Here is a 20,330-nt window from a genome sequence, read left to right as displayed (position 1 = left end):
GGGGGGGGGGGGGGGGGGGGGGGGGGGGGGGGGGGGGGGGGGGGGGGGGGGGGGGGGGGGGGGGGGGGGGGGGGGGGGTAGGTTTTCATGCAAGTCTCAAGGTTGCAGTGGGCTGACTCTCCCCCTAAGTCCCTAATCAAGGCCCATCATCTGTCATCCTTTTCTTTGCTCTCTCTATCACCATGCTCTGTGCTGCAATCAATTCATCATCACCCTTTGTGTGCCACTGAACAGTTGACAACTTTATAACTTGCAGCTGCACGGGCTGACTGACAGGGGTGGAAGGGGAGCATGAAAAAATGAAGAAATGAATAGATGAATGAATGAACAAAGAAGCGTGGTTTCAGGGAGAAAAAGTTGTTTTCTAAAAACACAAAACGATCTATATTACAGCCTTTATTCCTTTTCGTCAACAGAGAAACAGCAGTGTAGCAGGGAGGAGAGAGTAGAGAGTAGAGGAGGAGATGAGGGGAAAAAAAACCCACCCTTCTCACTGATCTGAAATCAGAAAGCTTTCAGTCATTCTTTATGTGCTCCCCGCGGCCACTCTGAGCCAGTGAGCATGTACATTAGGCTGGGGCATTTTGATGAAATAAAAGCCCAGGCCAGCTTATGGCTAAACAGAATGGGAGCACTCACTCAGCCTGTCTCTGATTGACCATTAAAGCCATTGATGAATGGGCCTGTCAGGGGAGAGACAATTAAATCAAACATGAAACAAAGCCGTTGTGACGGCCGGTCTGACAGAGCAAACCCATTCCTCCCCTCCATTACATAGCACACGGCTCCTTTTACAACCTCTAACCCACTCCTCCCGCCTCCTCAACCCACTGTGTGTGTGTTCATAGTGAACGAGTGAGCGTGTGCACATGGGAGTGTGATGTTCTCTGCTGGAAGTGTGTGCGTCTGTGTGATGTCTCACAGTGAAACCACTTTGTCCCCCCTTCTTTCACTTTTTCGTGAGTCAGTTGACCATCAGAGAGAGAGAGAGAGAGAGAGAGAGAGAGAGAGAGAGAGAGAGAGAGAGAGAGAGAGAGAGAGAGAGAGAGAGAGAGAGAGAACACAGGGCCTTTCAAAGTGGTTTAAACGTGACGTCAGGGGCCTGCAGCACATGGTGGGAAGTGATTTTCTGATGCAAATCGGGAAGGATCAGATCAAAGCCGCATGACAGCCAATCAATCAACCGTCAAATCAGACATGGCAACTGTCGATTATGGCTCCTTCCAGCCCACGAAACCCCATTGTCTGCTCTCAAATTGTTTATCTTATCACAAGAAAAGAGAAAAGCTCACAGCTAGGGCTTTTTTTCACCCCGCTTGTGCAAAGAAGTTATGCGCTCAGATCAAATGCGCACAAAGCCCTAATGTCCCCCTTATGGCACGCCTCGGGCACTCACCATCAAGAAAGCACTGCTTATTTCAAGAGGGCTTACTCTTACAGATCTGATTTTAGATAGCAGTTGGGATCGGTAAACTATCAGGGATTCAGGTTGAGAACAATAGGAAGCGAAAGTTTACAGCAGTCGACTCATCCGACGGGACCACAGTAGGTGCACAGCGTGGAGAGCGAAACCGCAGAATCACAGATTGTAGTCTACAAACTGTACATCCGTTTTAAAGAGGTAACAGTTTCTATGAGGTCTCACAAGAGTAGCCAAGTGTGACAAAACGCAGCAGAAAACACACAAAGTGGAAACGGAAATGCAGTGACTGTAAAGTGAGCTTTACAAAACAAAGGTAACATCCGCAGTTGTGTGATAGTAAACCCTATGTTACGCACATTATAGTTGGATACACGTACCTGCTGCGCGCTTGGGCGCTTCTTGTTTCCTCCGTGGCATTTTTTATTTGTGGGGATTTCCGTGAAACTCTTCTTTTTAATTTAATATACCCCCTCGCCGTATCCGGGAAGATCCACCTCTACTCAAAAAAAAAAAAAGATTCACGCCTTCGTGTAGTAGACTGCACAACATCGGGGAGTCCGATGGAAGGAAAAACTAAAAATCATCGTTACGGAATAGCAGCCTGCGGGGAAAGTCAGCGGAAAAAATAAATAAACGAGGCGGGGATGGGGGGGTGGGAATCAAATGTTTTTGGTGTGATCGCGTTGAGAATGTCAGCGGTGATAGCCAGCGTCCACCTCGGCTGCCTGGTCTGGCAACAGGCAAAGTTGAGGGATAAGAGAGATGATCGCGTCACTCACAGCAGGAGAATGGGCAAACCCACCGCTCCGTTAACTCTTTACGTCTCAAAGAGGGGCGGACACCACGCGCGAGTGTCCTCCTACCTCTGCTTTTCATATGGATCACGGGTCATGAGCTATTAGTTGATTGTTACACACAGTAGGACGATAATTGCCGGCCACAAAACCACAAACAGTCCGAGTAATATTCCAGGAATGTCACCAGATATGTGTCAGCTGGAGTTTAACATTCCTCACGTTTTAGTTTTCATATGTCACTGTAATAGGCTATTTCTAAATGTATGACTTTGCTGTGTTTATTTGAAATAATAATCATTGGCCTCTTAAAGTTATTTTTTTAATTGATTTTAATTGTCATTCTAGTGACAAAACACATTTGTTACAGGCTTTGTCTTAGTATGCTAAACACACTCAGCCACTAATAATATTTTATTAAATCTCACTTCGTGATAATAATTAGATTTGACTTGTTTTGTACAATGAAAACCCCTAAAATGTCAACATAGAAAATTATTTATTAGAAGTTTTTATGTAGTAGGATGTTACAAATGTATAACATTTTTGATCATCAAAAGCACTTCATATTTGATTTCTACACTAGATTACAACATTGTTGTCATTGCACATTGTTGTCATTGCACAATGACTTCAGTTTAGCATCTAATCAGGCCAACAAATGCACTGAATGAAAAATAAACCAGTGGGGTTTGATATACAAAATCAAAATATATCCAAAATGTGATATGCCAAGCCATGATATGTCAGTTATGTAACTATTAAAGTATGGACAGGAACCAGTAAATGGTATGGTATACAGTAGAATGAGTCTGGTTATGTTATTATGAACAGCAAACATGTGCAGAGTTAAATTAAATTGTGTTAAATTAAAATGTTAAATATACTGCATAACGGGAAGTGCTTAAACAGGAGGAATGGCCTTTATATATGTTGCTTAAGTAATTTTCATAATTGTATTTAGTGGGAAAAAAATATGCTTACATCGTATAACTGTTGCAAAAATGTGTTAAGCAACCTCTCCACCACTGTCCCAAAATGCAAACATGCCTGAGGCCTTCTCTTTGCTAATTTAATGTGAGAAGTTAAATGTTAGCTCTCATCACAGTAAAAGCATCAGTTCTCCCATATATCCACATTAGGTAGAGATCAAAGCCAGTTCAAGAAGGGAACGTTAAGTCTTAGTGCCAAGGTAATGAGTTTTTTTTTTCTCCGCTTGTCTCGCTCTTTTCTCGAGCCAGCAGTATCTCTGCGGAATGGGATGGTCCCGGGTATCCCCGCCGTGCCTCTGATGTGTGCTGACCCCTGCCAGCAAAAACATACAAATACCAAAACATGCTGCTCAGTGCTGCATGCATGTTATAGTCAGGGATCTGCTACTTCTCTCAAACATTATGTAGACACAAATGGCAACATACACACCTTCTTTCCCATCCTGTCTCTCACATACACACACACACACACACACACACACACACACATACTTGCGCACACTCATGCATCCACACACACACAACACATACTTGCGCACACTCATGCATCCTCACTCAGAGAACAAGAATTAAAGGCCTCTCAGATCAAGACTCACCCTTGCCTCCACTTCTCTAAGAGCAGAGAGGCTGGGTCCATGTCAGTTTAACAACATGAAATTACAACCCAAATGGGATGTCAGGGGTTAGCAGTGTCTCTAAGAGAACTATGTGAATATATTTCCTCCTATGGGCTTGCCCCCCTCATGACCTCCCCCAGGAACAAGAAGTAACCCAGTGATTGGCGTTTTTACAGCCAAATTAAACCGTCTTGCAGGCTGCTGAAGGCAGGAGGAGAAAGCAGCCGGTCCAAAATTAGTGAGCCATCATCGTGACAGAAAGTAGCAGGGACATGGTGTCATCCAGCTACTGTATTGATTAACCCATAAATAGTATATGGCCTCTACACTGTGGCTCTCCCAGGCTTACACTGTAAATGGAAGTTATCTCAGCTGTGCATCTGTCTTGCTTTGCTCTGTGCATTAAAACCCTTATATCTACAGACTGCAACCTGGTTGGTTTTCTCATGAAAAAGAGGACATTATGCATATAATTAGTGAAATGCAAATTGTGTCTTGGATGCTTTTAGTGTTTTAACATTAAAATACTAATGAAAGTCTGAAACAGAAAGTTTTTTTAATTATAGAAAAAATTAAAGCACAGACCTACAGTTCCTTCAGAGTGGAGTACTCCAGTGTTTTAGGAAATCCAATTTGATACAGGAAGTGTGCATATTTATAGAAAAAAAAATCTGATTCTTTTTATTTTAAATGATTATGTGTGATTCTCTCTTATGTCAGGTAGACCTGCTGCATTATTCCTGTCTTCTTGTTCCTGACACCAGGATTATCATTAAAGAGGAAAGTCTGTCAAGCCTGCATTGATTTGCACAGAAGTTCGCCCGATCAATCTCAAAGTTGTGATTAAAAAGCACGAGCTGCTTCTATTTTTCTATTGAAATCTTTTGGCAAAAAAATGGGAGGCCTTTCAATTTCATAGCCTCCAGAACACTCAAGTATTCATTGCGCTCTACTTTTCGCTTTCAAACGCTCTGCGGGAGGCAGGACTCATGACATCTATGTATGCTGCTCCTATTCAGATGCTATTCAGCCTTCAGATGTGTGCTGCAAGCGATCTCTCAATACCATCAGATCATCAGATTATTGGCGTGCACTCAGGTAAGGGCCCGTCCAGAAAGGCAGCGCAGTTCAATGTCAGAGTGCAAAATGACAGTTCTGATCTCATGAGGAGTCCCATTTGGCACCACTTTGTCCGAACTTGGACCAATCCTCTATAATGTGGCAAAGCTATTCTTGAAAATGCTTTTGTATAAAACTGAAAAGGCAGCAAAATGACATTGAATAGGGTTTCCATTTATTTCCTGCAAACATATAAACATCTGTCTGTGTGTATGCTTTTGTTGGCTTATCTGTGTATTCATGTGGGTAAGTTCATGTGTGGGTGTGGGTGCGTAATGCATGGCCCTGTTGAGAAGAGTGATTGCTTTATTCCTGCCTTGTAGGTGCATTGGGGGCCACAGCCGTGTCTTTGGGCAGCTGTATGGATGGCTTGAGGAGGTCTCCATCATTCATAAAGTGCACTCCTACATGTAGAATTGATCTTGCAAAGAAACAGGGTGGCAATAGCAGTTCATCAGTCTTCCCCGACCACAAATCACTCGGAGGTGTCCCCCCGGGGGAGAGGTGACACCATTGTCAACGCAACGGTCCACTCAGACAACAGAAGGGGCAGGGCAGTAACCCTCGCTCATACAGTGGCTCCAAGTGTCCAGTGAAATGTGAACAGTATTTGTGTAAACATGCTGTATCCATAGTAGAGCTCAAAGAATATCTGCACTATAAATAATATGAAGGAAAGACTATTACAAGTACTTTGGCTGACAATGCAGCTAAATCAAGTCATAAAAATAAGTAACTGTCTGACTCTTTTTCTATTATCTGTTTGAATACACATTTTCTTAATTTATTGTCAGTGTTTAAAGTACATTGAATAGATATATTAGAAGTGACATATGATTCAAAAGGAGAAGGAGGCACAATTACTATATTAACTCTCCTTTTTCAAGAATCTGATTAATTTTGAAAACGCACTGACACGCCAGGTGCTGAAGTCAAACAGGTTTTATAAAGGATGCATAATTAAAGCTACCTTTACTCATAGTGTTTAATATATGCATCCCTGCCTATTAATAACCCAGGTCATTAATTTGTATAAATCAGCTATGTATGGCATCGAGTAATTTCCACTCCTGTAAAGAGAATTGGTGAGATGAAGCTCTTGCCTTTGGCCTTGGGTTGCGCGTTACACTCATCTTACATTAGGGCACATGCTTCTCCTGTTCCTCCTCCTCCTGCTGCTCCTCCTCATACCGTTTGGACTTTGTCATTGATCTTCATTCTAAAATAATCTCTTATCATTTCTCATAGTAAGCCTGCAGAGAAACCTTTTCCAGATTCTAATTCATTAGCTTCACACTGAAAATAGAAAAGCTCAGGGAAAGGTGGACATGTGATGAAGGCTCAGAGTAAGCACCTTTAAAATATGTCCACCAATCCACCTTGAACACTCATGATCTTTCTTTAAGCATCTGACATGCTACATATTTCTCTTTTGGGCCAATTGGGCTCTAAAGCACGATTTATGCACCATAAAAAAATACATATCAGCTATTACGTTGTCACTCTCCTCTTGGTTTCAATCCTTTCCCCTGTTATCAAGCTGTTTAGTTCAGTTTTCTGCTCATGTCTTCATTAAAAAACATTAACATTCACGGACTGAATGGGTCAGACAATGAAAAGGTCTCCTTAACATTTCTCACTGCTTCTCCCCAGACAGCCAAACAAGCAACCCTTTCTCAATCATTGTCCAGGCAGGAGAGGAGAGGCATGTGTGAGACTAAAGAGGATTTTATAATTCCGTGGTAAATTATTATGAAAAATCTGATGAGGTTCATCCTTTAGGGCTGGTAGATGACTCCACACCGTTTCAATTAGCGCACTTCTGATTGTAGAGGCAGAACTCAGACAATTGATCAAGTCTCTCTCTCGTCTTCTCTTTCCCTGCCTCATTGCCCAAAAGACCCTTTTAAAATATTCAGGTAGATTATGAATGGTTACACCCCTATCTATTTATATCTCCTTTATTGACAGTATTACATTTATATGGAGTCAAGGTGAGGGATTTAATTTAAGACTCTTGCAGAACTGCTCAGAATATTTAGAAAAAGACTGATGAAGGAACAATGATTTATATGATTAACACTTTTCTAAGAAAAAAACGAGTTCAACTCAGGATCAGCTGTAACTATTATGGATTTGCAAGGTTTTGCTGGTATTCACAGTTCTCAGCAAATTCAGGAATATTTCAATACATTTTAGGAACTATGGTCTCACTGAGTGACTAATAATTGTGGTGTTACCTTGTTATGGAAATTCAAAGCTACGTCTGGCACATCGCTCCTCTGATGTCACGTCAGTCTGCTTAGTGCTGTCAGCTTGTGTTTGAGAGAGGGCTGATTCCTCTCTTTCCCCTTCCTTCTCAGGCGGAGAACATAAAAGGGAGGATGTTTATGATGGACGGGCAGCTTTTTAAAGAGAAGCATCACAGGGTGTTGGATGGGAGGGATCCGAATCAGGACGGCTGTGATGTGACGAGACAGACAGGAACATCCTTCTCCTCGTGTCGAGATGTCAAGCAGGGGGAGTCTTAGCAGAGTAGACAGTATCATCACTCTCCTGAGTAAAGCAAGAATTCGCAGGGGAGGAGAGAAGTGGAGGGACAGTGGTGCAGAGCGGGTGTCGTCTTAGCTGTGTTGGCCTGACTTTTGCATCAGGTTGGGCTTCTTTCTTTGTTATCTTGCACTTTTGCTTGTTCTTCGTTACCTTGCTCATTTGTAGTTCTGGAACTATGTGTGTTTGCATGGGAATATTAGTGCTCATTTGTAATGGCAATTCCACATGTAATCTCACAAGTAAAATAGATACTGATGCACATGTAGGAAGTAGTTGCTCTTGAAGGAATAGTTAAGCATTTTGGAAAGAAAAGGTTTAACCGCTTTCTTGCCGGGAAACAACTAGCATTGCTCCATCCAAAGGTAACAAAATTTGTCTACAAGCACATCTTAAAGCCCCCCTCCAGTGTATTTTGACATTTCTATGATATTTCATATTTTTCTGAGTCATTTCCTTACAATGTTGTTTACCCACATAGTGGGCAAATAGTTTTTGACAAATAGCTTAATTTTGGGCTCAAAGTTGCAAAAGATGCTTAGTTGTTAAAACGGGGCGGTGACGTATGTCTATAGTAATTTCATAAGTTATACGTCATTCTCCAAGTTTGCACAGGCGCACTGTCATGCCTCGTTAAAAAACTGTCACGCCGTCACGCCTCGTTAAGTCAGAGCATCAAACCGATAAACATCGTTGTGAGCTAGCTAACCAATTTATCATGTAATGTACTTAGAACTTACAGTAGGTATGTCTCTCTGTGTCTGATTGTTGGTTTGTCTTTCTAGTTTGTAGTTAGCCAGGTGTAGTTAGCTAGCATAGTTATTGCAGAAAGTAGGCTAACAGAGGGTCTTCATTTTATTTTTTGTTTTCCTCCTCTTGGTTTAGTATGCTGTTCATTTTCATTATGGCATTTTTGCGTGCGGTGTTGGGTAACAGATGACAGAAAACGCCTAGCACTTTCACCTGCCAGCGTCTTATATAAAGTCTGCAACACGCATTTTACTGACGGCTGTTTTACCAATGCATCGGCGGGGGCACCCCCCACACCCCCGAGGTAAAGTAAGTGCACCATAAAACGTAGTGGGAGTTATCGTGTGCAGTGCGTGACAAGACCATCGACTGTATGATTGATAACAGCTGATACGCGCACATTAGTTTCTATCATGGGTAAATAATAGCTACTCCTGCCAGACAGTAAAGTGTACTAAACTTTACAGTGTAGTGATGTTAACACAGCATATCGTTAGTGAACACTCCAGCCGGCCAGTGTTTGGTTGTCATGGTAATGTATTACGTCCGACTATTAACCACACCCCCATTCTCTGTTTGAGAAAGAACGTTAAAACTGGCTGGAGGGGGGCTTTAAGCTCTTTCATGTTATATTTCATTTTGTTCAACCTATACAAAGAAAGAAGAAATAGTCTGACACATTACTCATTCCAATCATTATGCTAGCAAAGCTAATGACTGTAGCCTTACATTTAACGTGCAAACATGGTAATGGTATCAGTCTTCTCATACAACTCTCGGCAAGAAACTGAACGAGCGTGTTTCCCAAATGTTTAAACTATTGCTTTAAGAATATATTATAACATCAGGTCAGGTGGTATGAAACAGTAATACTTTGCATATAATTTGTCCCTTACACAAGATAAACTAAAGGTAAGCTCAGAAACAGACACATTGTTAAACTTTACATGTCTATGGGCGTATCTTCCTGTTGAATTACAGCTGAAAAACATTCCAGTCTTAAAAATAATTTGCATAAATTTACACCTTTTAAAAATGTGAATGTTCTGTCTTTCTCCCCTTCCAGCTCTTATCCTGTTTGGTAATTAGCCTTTGACCCCCCTGGGCTCACGCCGGCGTAAAGACTGAAGGACAGAGATAGTTTAAGCGATGGATTTGTCATAGAAATTACTCATCAGTCTGAAATCTTGAGGGCAGAGCTCCCAATTTATTACATTATAGAGCACATCTTGTAGCACTATCACTTAGGAGGGAAGTGTCAAGCAGAATCTGGCTTTGACTGTCGTGCCAACTCCATTTACCTGGGTTTTATAGCGTGCCCCCTGACTTTGCCATGTGTGGAGAATCACTAGACACTGGTGATGGGCAGTAATTCTCTTGCCTATATGAGTGAGTGATCAGAATTCATATTAGCATCTTTACACACTGATGGCAGCCTGTCACTCCAGGTGCCAAGTGGTCTCCTTGGACTGCAGTCAGTCACTCACAAGGAGGAAGCAGCATCCCATTTTTATCCTGCTGGACAGAGAAACGTAGTTACTTCCATTAGTTCCACCGGCAACACAGAAAATGATATTTAGTTAAGTTGTACAAGATTTTAGCACAGAAGAAAACGTTCTGCTTTGATGTAAGAATGATTATTTTATGGTCGTATGTCTCCATTCATGTGATGCACATGTTGGCAGCATGGGCATCCTTTTGTATTAATTTTCAAAGGATTTCAATACAGCAAAAAGCAGGTCTTTCTATGTACATTTTCTGTTAGCAGCCTCTGATTCTGTTATATTGGTTTCTCTGTCTGTAATTTCACGAGATTAATGACACTGTCACACACTTGTGAAGCGTCCTTAACTAAGATTCAGCGGCATAATGTCCACTCCATCTTTGTTTCATTTTTCCCATTCAAAAGGCATTCCAATCAGCATTAGGCCATCTTGAATCCCTCCTCGTTCTGGCTACTGCGCAGCGATGGTGCCAGTGTTGGAGGGGGAATGTTTTTGCCAAACAGATGGAAAAGCAGCACTGTGTTGCACACACACAGACACACATACTTCCCTCTTGGTGATTTCACGGCCTGCGCTGACATTCAGTCATTCATTACAAAGTGAATTAATGTGCCAGAGTTGCAGTTTCCCCTTAAAAACAGATGTCGCCGGAACATCTAATTAAGCAACACACCAAATCATTGCCTCTCGGTCATCTCCAGCCATTTTGCTTCTGTATGAGAAAGTCCCCCTCAGAAGCATCTCAACATACAGTATCTCCTCCGGATCAGGCTAGGTAGGTGTTGTGGCTGTGACCTCAGTGCCCAATAACCTAAATCACTATTTAAATTATTCACACAATAACGACACCAGAGCACTCCATTATGAACATTATTGCAGAGAAATGGGCTCGGCTGAGGTGAAGGATGAGTCTTATCTTTCGCTGTCAGTCGGAGCATTAGTCATGGTAACGGGTCCCTCAGACCTGTGTTCAGGGTTTTCATTGAGCTTTACATAGCAGATTTATCACAGATCACTAGCTGATGTCAGCATCCTAACAATGAGATGAGATGACCATCTAAAGCTGCTTGACTTCAGTATTGTAATTTAAGGTCTAAATGACGCAGTATGTGGATATAAGCAGGTGAAATGTGAGATGGTGTCAGATTAATGTAAACTATAGGGTGTTAAAATGGTGTCAAAATTGCATGTCATGGGTTTTACCGATCGCAACCATAGCGAATTCACCACTCCACTACTTTGACATTAACATCTACATTTACTGTGGCACAGGAGTAAATGAAACTTCACAGACAGAAAAAACTTTCCATTTGAACCAAACAAGACAGAAGAACGGAAAGTGTTTTCTCTGTCATTGCTCTTTTTCCCCCGTCAAGAAGCCAAACTCAATTTATGTCAAACAAGGTTTAAAGGACCTTGGGATTAAAGCCATAAACTGGCTCCTGTCAGACCTGAAGCCCTGCTAACAATTTAGTGCCAAACCGGCGTTGTTCAATATCATTTCATATTATATCATGTCACGACACAGTGACAGCTACACATCAGCCCAGTCACAGCTGGTTTGCCCTGAAGAACTCCTCCGTTGTCGGCTCCAATCGAAGCTGACTCCACTTTGCTCTGATCTAAAATGGGAAATCTATCTGAAGTAGTCTGTGGGGAGCGTCTAGAGCTTTTGGTAACGAATGCTAACAGGTCGATCAGGTAATGAGAAGAGATATTTGGGTGGGTGGGTGAGTGGTTGTGGAGTTGGGGGGACTGGTGCTATAATGGGCCTGCCAAAAGCCTTCACTGGCTCCATTATAACGGCTAGAGACAGCGCTAATGGAGTACTCACCTATACAGAGATACAAAACAGCTACAGTGAAATCAACAGCATACGACTGGAATGTTTCTCCTTTTTTGCTGCAAATATGTTTTCATTGCCAGTTAAGTGTAGTCCTGTCTAAAGGCATCGAAGGCCACATCCATGCTGATGAGTATGCATTTCAATATTGGTCAAAAGGTTTCTGTACACACCTGCATATCATATTGCTATCTAGAATTCAGCCATCCACATTGAAATACCAACACATCAGACAAATGTTTAGATCTCTTCTGTTGGGCACACACTGGGGGGTTTCTGCCAAGCAGCTTTTGTAACATGTTGTGTAACAAGCATGGGGAAGAGTGTGCCAGCAAGATATTCAACAACAGATCATATGACAGTTTTAGATCACGTGACAACCATACCTAAGCCCTTTGAAAACCACAGGTTTCCTTATCCACAAGACCGTTTTAAAATGATCCATATGAGACTAAAAAGAAAGAATGACCACATTCACAGCAGAATACTACATGTGGGTTTACATATGTTATTATCAACATCTTAATAGATTGTTCACAATTCACATAAAAAATGTGTATATACTGTATATGCCAACACAAGGATAACATACAGTGATTGTGAATTCAGCTTTGTGACAATGCATTTCTCAGCCAATCAGTGGTGGATTATTATTATTATGAAGTATTCAGATCCTTTATTTAAAAATTGAAATACTACTGTGCAAAAAAGTTCTGCATTCAAGTAAAAGTATATAAGTAATATATATATATAAGTAATGTCAATATTTTATTATATACTATTAGATATTATATATTATGTATTATATATATTTTATTATATTATTGGATATAACAGATGCATGGTCACTTAGAATGTTCATGTTGTAGTTTCTGGAGGTAAAACTACAATTTCCTATATAAATTTTGGGTAGTTTATTCTGTAACAGTTCCTCAATTCACAGTGTGATGGACTGGCAACCTGTCCAGGGTGTACCAGCTCTTGCCAGTGTCAGCTGTGATAGGCTTCAGGACAGTTTGTGAGCAAATGTGCTTAATTACAGTCCACTGCAGCCAAACCACTTGGTCTTATCTGAAAAATCCCAGATGAGATGCATGGTTTTCTTTGGACAGCGTCAATATGCTTTAAATATGAATGCATTGAATTATTATCATATTTTAAAATCTTTCTTATTACTTACATTATGAGTCATGTAGAGTATGTGCTTGAACCTAGGCAATCGTAAATGTAGTTTATATGAAGTAATGTAATTTCTCTGTTGCTGTATATCTTTATATGATGAACATTAATATAACAGGAAAACATTTATTCATAAGTATAATAATATCCATCCATCCATCCATCGTCAACTGCTTATCCTGCGTACAGGGTCGCGGGGGTATTGTAATATATGTACACATAATGACTTTATAAAGGTTTTGCATATGTCAGCACATTTGAACTCATAATGCAACACATGTACAGTTATTATTATTACAATATGTATACATGTATCTATAAGAGTTTACTGTACTTTATGTACTTGTTTTCAAAAGAGGTGAACGTAAATAGGATGATATTCTGCAGCTATGTTGACCCTGCGGGTCAGTGGTTAGTCTGTGTCTCCTCCTCATAATAAAGAGGCCCTGGTTTGAATATGATCATTTCTGTGTGAAATGTGTTCACCTGGGTTTCATCCCGTAGTCCAAAGACCTGTGAATTCGACTGTACAAATTATTATGCCTGTCTCTCATAGTGCATATGTTCAGCCATCGTGGTCTAAATAGTCTCATTATACTTCTTTCAAGTCATATCCTCAAGTTTCCCATATCCACAGGCCTCTCAATACAGGCATCTTAGATGTACAGTGGTCAATGGGCCCAGAACTCATTTTAAACTCATTCCTCACACTGTTCGTCACTGTTTCTGTGTGTCTGTTGCTATCTATGAGTCCCTTTAAGTCCTCTTGAGCAGACAGCGACAGAAGAGATGCGAGAGTGCAGGAGCAGAAGGACGATGGGACAATTTGTTCAATCGGAGGAGAAAGCAGAGAAGGAGAGTGACAGAGGGAGGGTGAAACCTCCACGTGTTTGATGGTGATTGGAGACATCACTTACACAAACAATGAGGCGGAGGATGACAACATCTTCTGCATGACGAGTGTGTTTGTGAAGGCTGTCCTCACACAACGAAATGGCACTTTGAATCATCCTCACGCCACAGACGTGTACGCACAATGACACGCACAAACACATCTAAACACATGCACGCCCAAAGAGATTTCACTTCACATTTTCCGGCCCGATATCATATAAAGTATGCAATTACAAGAGGTGAGGAGGAGACACAGGGTCACTTTGTAAGAGGGTGCAATACCTTGTTTGTCAATCAATATACAAGAACTCTAAAGAGTGACACAAATGCAGGTGTTATAGTGTAAAAGATGAGCAGAGAAAAACACTACATTGTTTGAAAGTACTCCTCTCTCCATCTTCGCTTACCCCCTCTGTCTTTCTCGTCCAAACATAAATGGCTTTGACAACTCACTGGTCTATGGCCATTCCCCAGCACTATCCTTTGATTCGCCTTCCCCTTTAGGGTAATGTGATTTTACACAGTGGAAGTGGAGGCTCTCACACATCCAGGACTGGGGGGGATCAGTGAGCTGAGCAGACAGGCCAGCATACTCCAGCGGTGGGGTCTAACCAGCTTCCTAAGATGTGGCTTGCACTTTGAAAGATGTTTAAAAAAAAAAAAGTGGTCCTCAAACAAAATTCACTGAGCCATTTTAGTCTAGGAAGAAGTTGAGAAAGTAATTAAGAAACTAACATTTCCAAATATTTTCTTGAAATTTCTTTGAAATTTTACCAAAGCTCACCTGTTTTAATTTACAATGTCCAAAGCAAAGGAGATACAAAAAATTATTTTCAGTGATCTGAATGTGCTGTGTTGTTACAAGTAGTTTGAAGTCCTACAAATGTCTCAGACATTGCTGCAGCCTGAAAGCCCCTGAAAATGTTGGTTCATCAATTCCTCTTCAGTATTTTTCTGTAAAATGAAATATTTACACCTAGACAAGCAACAAGTGTTGGTGTAGTTTGATCAGATTTGTTTGACGGTGTCTGTGCAACATCAGCAAACAACCCACCAACAGTTAAATTGATATCGTTTCATATGTAGCCCACTTTAAACCAGTGAAAAGAGCAGAAAGATAAAAACACAAATACAGAAATCTCTCCAAAACTGTGTTCATGTAGGACCCCATTGCTCATTAAAAGAGGCTGATTGAGAATAAACTTTTATATAATGTGTGTCACATAAAAAGTGGTACACAAATGGTGGTACAAGTTATAACAATACAGGAAGTAATCTATACATATTTTCAAATACAGTATCTAGTTAGTTGTTTCAAATGTTATAAATAATAACTTGGTGGGTTATTTCTTTTCATATCTTTTTATATTTCAATATAAAGATTTTGATGAAAAACATTTAGAGTAAGTAAATAAAATATGATGTGATCAGGACAAATTTAATTAATCTTAATCAAGTGGCATTTGCTCAGGCTTTAGGAAGCTCCATATGTGGACTTTAGGTGGAATTATTAAGTGTCACTAATTAAAACATTATTTCTTTCATACTTCTAATGAAACCCATTATAACTACTTGCTTGTTGAATGCTTGTTTCTGAGTACTGACTTTTATTTTACTTGTAAAGTTATTGTTATTTGTAATCATTTCTTTCTCCACATCTTTCACACATGACAAAAGAGCATCCAAATGTGTGTAATCCCTGGAGAAAAAAGTCTGCTGCTTTTTCTTGCCCTTTCCACAGGGAGGTCAAAGTGCAGAGTCACGCACACAATAGCACCACTGGAGGTGATAATCCTTCAGTGCTCAGTGGAGCAGATGATACAAACATGGGGCTTGAACACACTCCTTTATGTCAGGCTACAGTGCATTGTGATGACTGGTTATATGGATTATGTTGTAGATCTAAAATGGTATGTTATTAAATGTCACATGCAGTGTTGTTATTACAGTATACTGCACACTTTTAGTCATTACCACACAGTCCAGTGCTACCACACACGCTGTTCGCTACTAAACGCGTCTCCTCCTCAGGTGTAGCTCTCCCAGATACAGACCATCAGCTGTGCAATCCACCATATTCTGCTGCCAGGCTAATAAATGGCTTGTGTCAGAGGCAGTGTCAGTCTATTGGTTGCTCATTTTGAGTTTGTCTAGGGGTTGAAGAGGAGCTTTGCATTCTCCGCCGCTCTGCTCAGTGACTGGCAAAGTCCTGACTTTATTGATTTCTTTCTTCACTGCTCTTTGTCAAAATATCCAACTGCAGACCTTAAAGACCTCCGCCATTGCTCGACATCTGCAGCCACACACAGCTCCTCTTATAATGGTCGACTCCTGCACTTTGTTTTTTGAAGGGGGAGGAAGGGATGATAGGCTGTGTGAGTGGAAGATGATTGGAGAACACAATCTAAAGCCTCAGCAGCTCTCTCTCTCTCTCTCTCTCTGTGCTTTTCTCTCTATCTCACTCTCTCTCTTTCCATTCTGACACAGAGAAAATATTGTACACTGACTGGCTCCCATTGAATCCACGTTGTGATTCATCGGCCAATTTCAAACTGCCAAGCAGCTAAATTGCACCAGGTCTGCCAAAATTCATCCCAGGAACACGCAGGAGATGTGAAAAATTAAATGTCATCGTGGCACAGTGGAAAACTTTCACCTCTCATCGAGCAGAATATGCTCGCTTCATTCTGTACTGATGGATGATGGCTTGGGGCTATACTTAACCTACTTAGTAATGTCATGTACCGCAGAATGTGTTTACTTTTGAAAAATAGTGAGAAAACATAAACTCTATCAGAGCTTGACATCTACGCATTCTTCCTCCAAATAAAGTGGCTTTTTATGTTGATGCAGGAATGAATTTTCCCCCTCATCAGACTTGTTTGCTGTATATCATGTACTAACGCTGGGGGTGTAAAATAATGTAGGCGAGATGAAAAGACAGATGCTGTTTCAAAATATTACTGTAAGGGATATCTGTTAGACTTCACTGCTTAAATATCTGGACACACTGGGAGTGATTAACATTTTTTCACATGGCTACACTTTAGGTGCCAATTTGAAGTTTTATCAGGGGAAGTTATGCCATCCAGACATTTTGAAGGGATAAAGGTACATTATTGAGCGTCAATGGGAGAGGGTGAGAGACAATGGGCTGAAAAGCCGAGAAAGGATGAGGTTGGGAGGCAGGGAGAGGGTAGGAGGGCTGAGCGATGACTGGCTACTTTAGCAATTAAAATGTGGGGCAAAGACACAGAGGCTTGGTTTGACCGAGAGACTGCACCATTCATCATCCCAGCTGCCATAAAGCAGCAGTAGATGGAATCTTTGATTTGAGCTTCACAGGAACATAAATCAAAATCCAAACCATGGCCTGTCAGGGCCATCGCCAGAATAACCCATTTGAGAGAGGGAGAAAGAGGAAGAGAGGGGAGGTAAGGTTGGAGAGAGTAAAGGTAGTTACTTTTCTGGCTTTGCACTCTATCCCACGCCTACACACACACACACACACACACACACACACACACACACACACAAACACACACTTACAGTTTAAAGACACACACCTTTGTCCCTCCATATGTATTTGAAGTTCAGACGCAGCTGCCTCACACCCAGGCACAATATCGAATCCAGGGATCATTGATCAAGTGGCTGGGTCCTGTCAGTGGCCAGTGGTGTGCCTGACCTGCCCCGCCCTGCCAACATTGCCCTGTCCACCCCCCTCTTCTCTTCATACCCTCGAATACAAGGCAGAGAACAAGGAAGTGAGGTCATGCCGCGTGTACACCCATCCATCTAAATAGCATGACAACGACAGCTAATAAATCATTCATTCATTGTTTAATCTATTGTCTGCCCGGGCAAAAGTCATGTGGCTGATATGAAGACAGATTTACCCCATGCAGGTGGGGCCCATTTGAGAGGTTTTTTTTTATTACTGTTCCTGGTTTCCTTATCAATTAGTAATGTGTTCATTATACCTTGGAGCAATTAAAACCACTAATGATTGAAATAACATGGAGGGTCTTCTATCAAGTCAGTGCCAAAGTAATTTAAGCCAATTTAGTCATACATTTTATTTTCGCTGGAGGCTTCAGGATTTCAAACATTGTGATTTACTGGTGCATAGTGGAAGATGACTGAAAGATGAATGATTGCTCATCTGCAAGTTATTTCAACATCACATTCACCTGCACATATGCAGGAGTGACTCTGATAATATATTCATTTGGGAAAGAAGGGAAGGTTGGGGGACGGTGGTGAGGCTCTTGGCTCACTAGCAAGGTCAGGAAAGGTTCACTTTAAATGCAACACACAATCCCTGAAGGATGAATATTTAGGTTAATTTTCTCCACTGTGAGCCATGTTTAATTTATTATAATTATAGAATGTCTGAGTGAAGGCAGCACGTTATGAGCAGAGGTAACAACCCTAACATAACCCTATTACAGAGGGGTTACGTTTCCCAGTGTTGAATCAATGTAAAACACGTGACCTGAAACAGCTCAGGACAGGTTAATGAGGCTACATTTGGGATATGCATCTCATTATGACAGCCAGAGGGAAGGTCACCAAACACCACTGTTTACCTCAGCCTGCCGCTTAACAGACTCATCTTTGAAAAGCAGGGCGAAATATACCAAAACACCAGCCGATCATCACATTGTTATGGTATGACTTGGCTACAAAAAGCACAAAAGCTCACGTTGCATTTCGGGAAAGGTCATGTGCGTAGGTCCCATGGTCAACACCGGCTGCCATGTATGACCTGTTGTTAAAGCGACGATAGCAATTGTTTTACGCCAGATGAGTCTGATACACAATATGATTTAGAAGCCATAAAAAGCGATGAGGTAGTGTTGATCTCTCAGACAGCTATCACCGCTGATGAATGATTGAGCTCGGGATGGGCTTGAAGCCGACGATGGGAGGCCATGGGATGGTGCGTGTTCATTTATGTGGCGGCGTATAGCAGCCAAAAGTGGTGTGTGGCACTCCTGTCTGTGCCCGCATGCGGAGCGTGGCATTAGTCAGAGTGTGAAAAGCCCTACCAGTCAGACGGGAGATGGGTTGAGGGAGATGAATGGGAGGCAGGTTCACTTTATTACTGTCACTCTGCTCTCTCCCAGTCTGCCTCAACCTCCCCACTACCACCCATCCATTAATCACATGTTACTGCCTCCTCCCTCCCTCTCTCACTGTCTATTTCTCCTCCCTCCACCTTTCTACTCCACCTCCGTTGCTTCAACTATCCATCTATCCCTCTATCGTCCACAATTGCATCACTTTTTTCCCTAAACCCTCACTTACTTTCTCTTCCTCACACACCCTTTCTGTCATCCCATTAAGTCCTGTCTGTCTTTAGATTGCCACCTTCTTCCTAATCCTGAGGCCAACACATTCTTTAACATCAAATTGCAGCATTATGTAAGAAAAAATTACATCTAACATATATCAACATAAATAAGAGAATCATTGTCTGTTGGATAAAGTTGCATCAGCTTTTTGTAAATTCATTACTAAGTTTACTTTCAAACTAGTGATTTAATAAAAATTAAATCAAAATTTTTATAAATTGGTTGCTATGAAATTTGTTGAGTAGCTACCATCAAATCAAAAGATACCAGACATGTAAATAGAAAGCACTATATTAAACTTATTAGCCATGGTATTGCTTTGTTTTCTTATATTTCTTATATATGCATATATGGAGTAATGTGTTAATAGTTAATAGTATGCAGTTTGGAATGAGCGGAAAGTACATGATTATGCTAATCTAATCTACGTTACTAGCTTAAAGTTTGTAGGTATATTGTGTTAATTTTAATATCTTTTGACCTGGCACTATATTTCATATTTCTGCTTTACTCTTCCATCCAAACAGGTCAGATATTAGCTAAGGCTAGCTTTGTCAGGTAGCTAGTTCAGTTAGCTACAGAACAGTTACCCCTGGCAGTTACTGAGAGTAAATATTTACTAACAACTAATCTCTAAGAATTACTTTGTGTGGTGCAACCGATTTTAAAGCATGCTTGCATGTTAAAGATGTCTCTTTACGTCTACAGCTGCTTTTATCTGGATCAAACAGACATAACATGCAAATAAACATCACTTCATGTCTGTGGTAATAGCAAAGGTATGTCTTTGTGATACTTTAATGTTTCTTTTAACAGAATAATCACAAATGTGGCCAAATAAGTGTTTGCAGTTTATAGTGTAACCAGGCATGACATTTACATGATTATAGGCAATAATAGAAGCCTGTTGTTGGATTATGTGTTTGGTAGGCCTATGTCTAATATCCTTGTATATTTGGAAAATGGTATGTAGCATATAATTAACACGACTTACTGCTGAGTTATATATAAAATAAAGATATTATCTCTTTTGCAATTATCCTTATGACTCTGCATTATAACTTGCTTTTTACCAACCAATCCAGTCCTTTTTTTCCTGTTGAAATACAGCCAATACAACCCATGTAATGCAGTATTCCACTTGCCAGAAAGTGATTGAAGCCTCTACAGATTGACTGAAAGGTTATTTCTGCCCTGAAATGACTTGATTATATTCATGAGGGTTATATTTCACCGATTATAACTCACCTAGTACGTTTTACCTCTTAAAATACCGTTAAATGGCCAATACAACCCATAACATA

General features: G+C 41.0%; 1 protein-coding gene across 1 annotated transcript in view; it reads right to left on the bottom strand.

Annotated features, from left to right (window-relative positions):
• Positions 1 to 2,156, bottom strand: part of LOC123962301 (teashirt homolog 3-like) — a 16,884-nt gene extending 14,728 nt beyond the window's left edge. Inside the window, exon 1 of the mRNA XM_046038341.1 lies at positions 1,801 to 2,156. Coding sequence (XP_045894297.1) covers positions 1,801 to 1,840 — 40 coding nt within the window. The 5' untranslated portion in view covers positions 1,841 to 2,156. The remainder of the gene's footprint in view (positions 1 to 1,800) is intronic.
• Between the last annotated feature and the right edge of the window lie 18,174 nt (positions 2,157 to 20,330).

This window comes from Micropterus dolomieu, linkage group LG22 (assembly GCF_021292245.1).
Source record: "Micropterus dolomieu isolate WLL.071019.BEF.003 ecotype Adirondacks linkage group LG22, ASM2129224v1, whole genome shotgun sequence".
In the NCBI taxonomy this organism is placed as follows: Eukaryota; Metazoa; Chordata; class Actinopteri; order Centrarchiformes; family Centrarchidae; genus Micropterus; species Micropterus dolomieu.
Note: the sequence above shows the minus strand (reverse complement) of the source record. Positions and strands in the feature narration are given on the sequence as shown.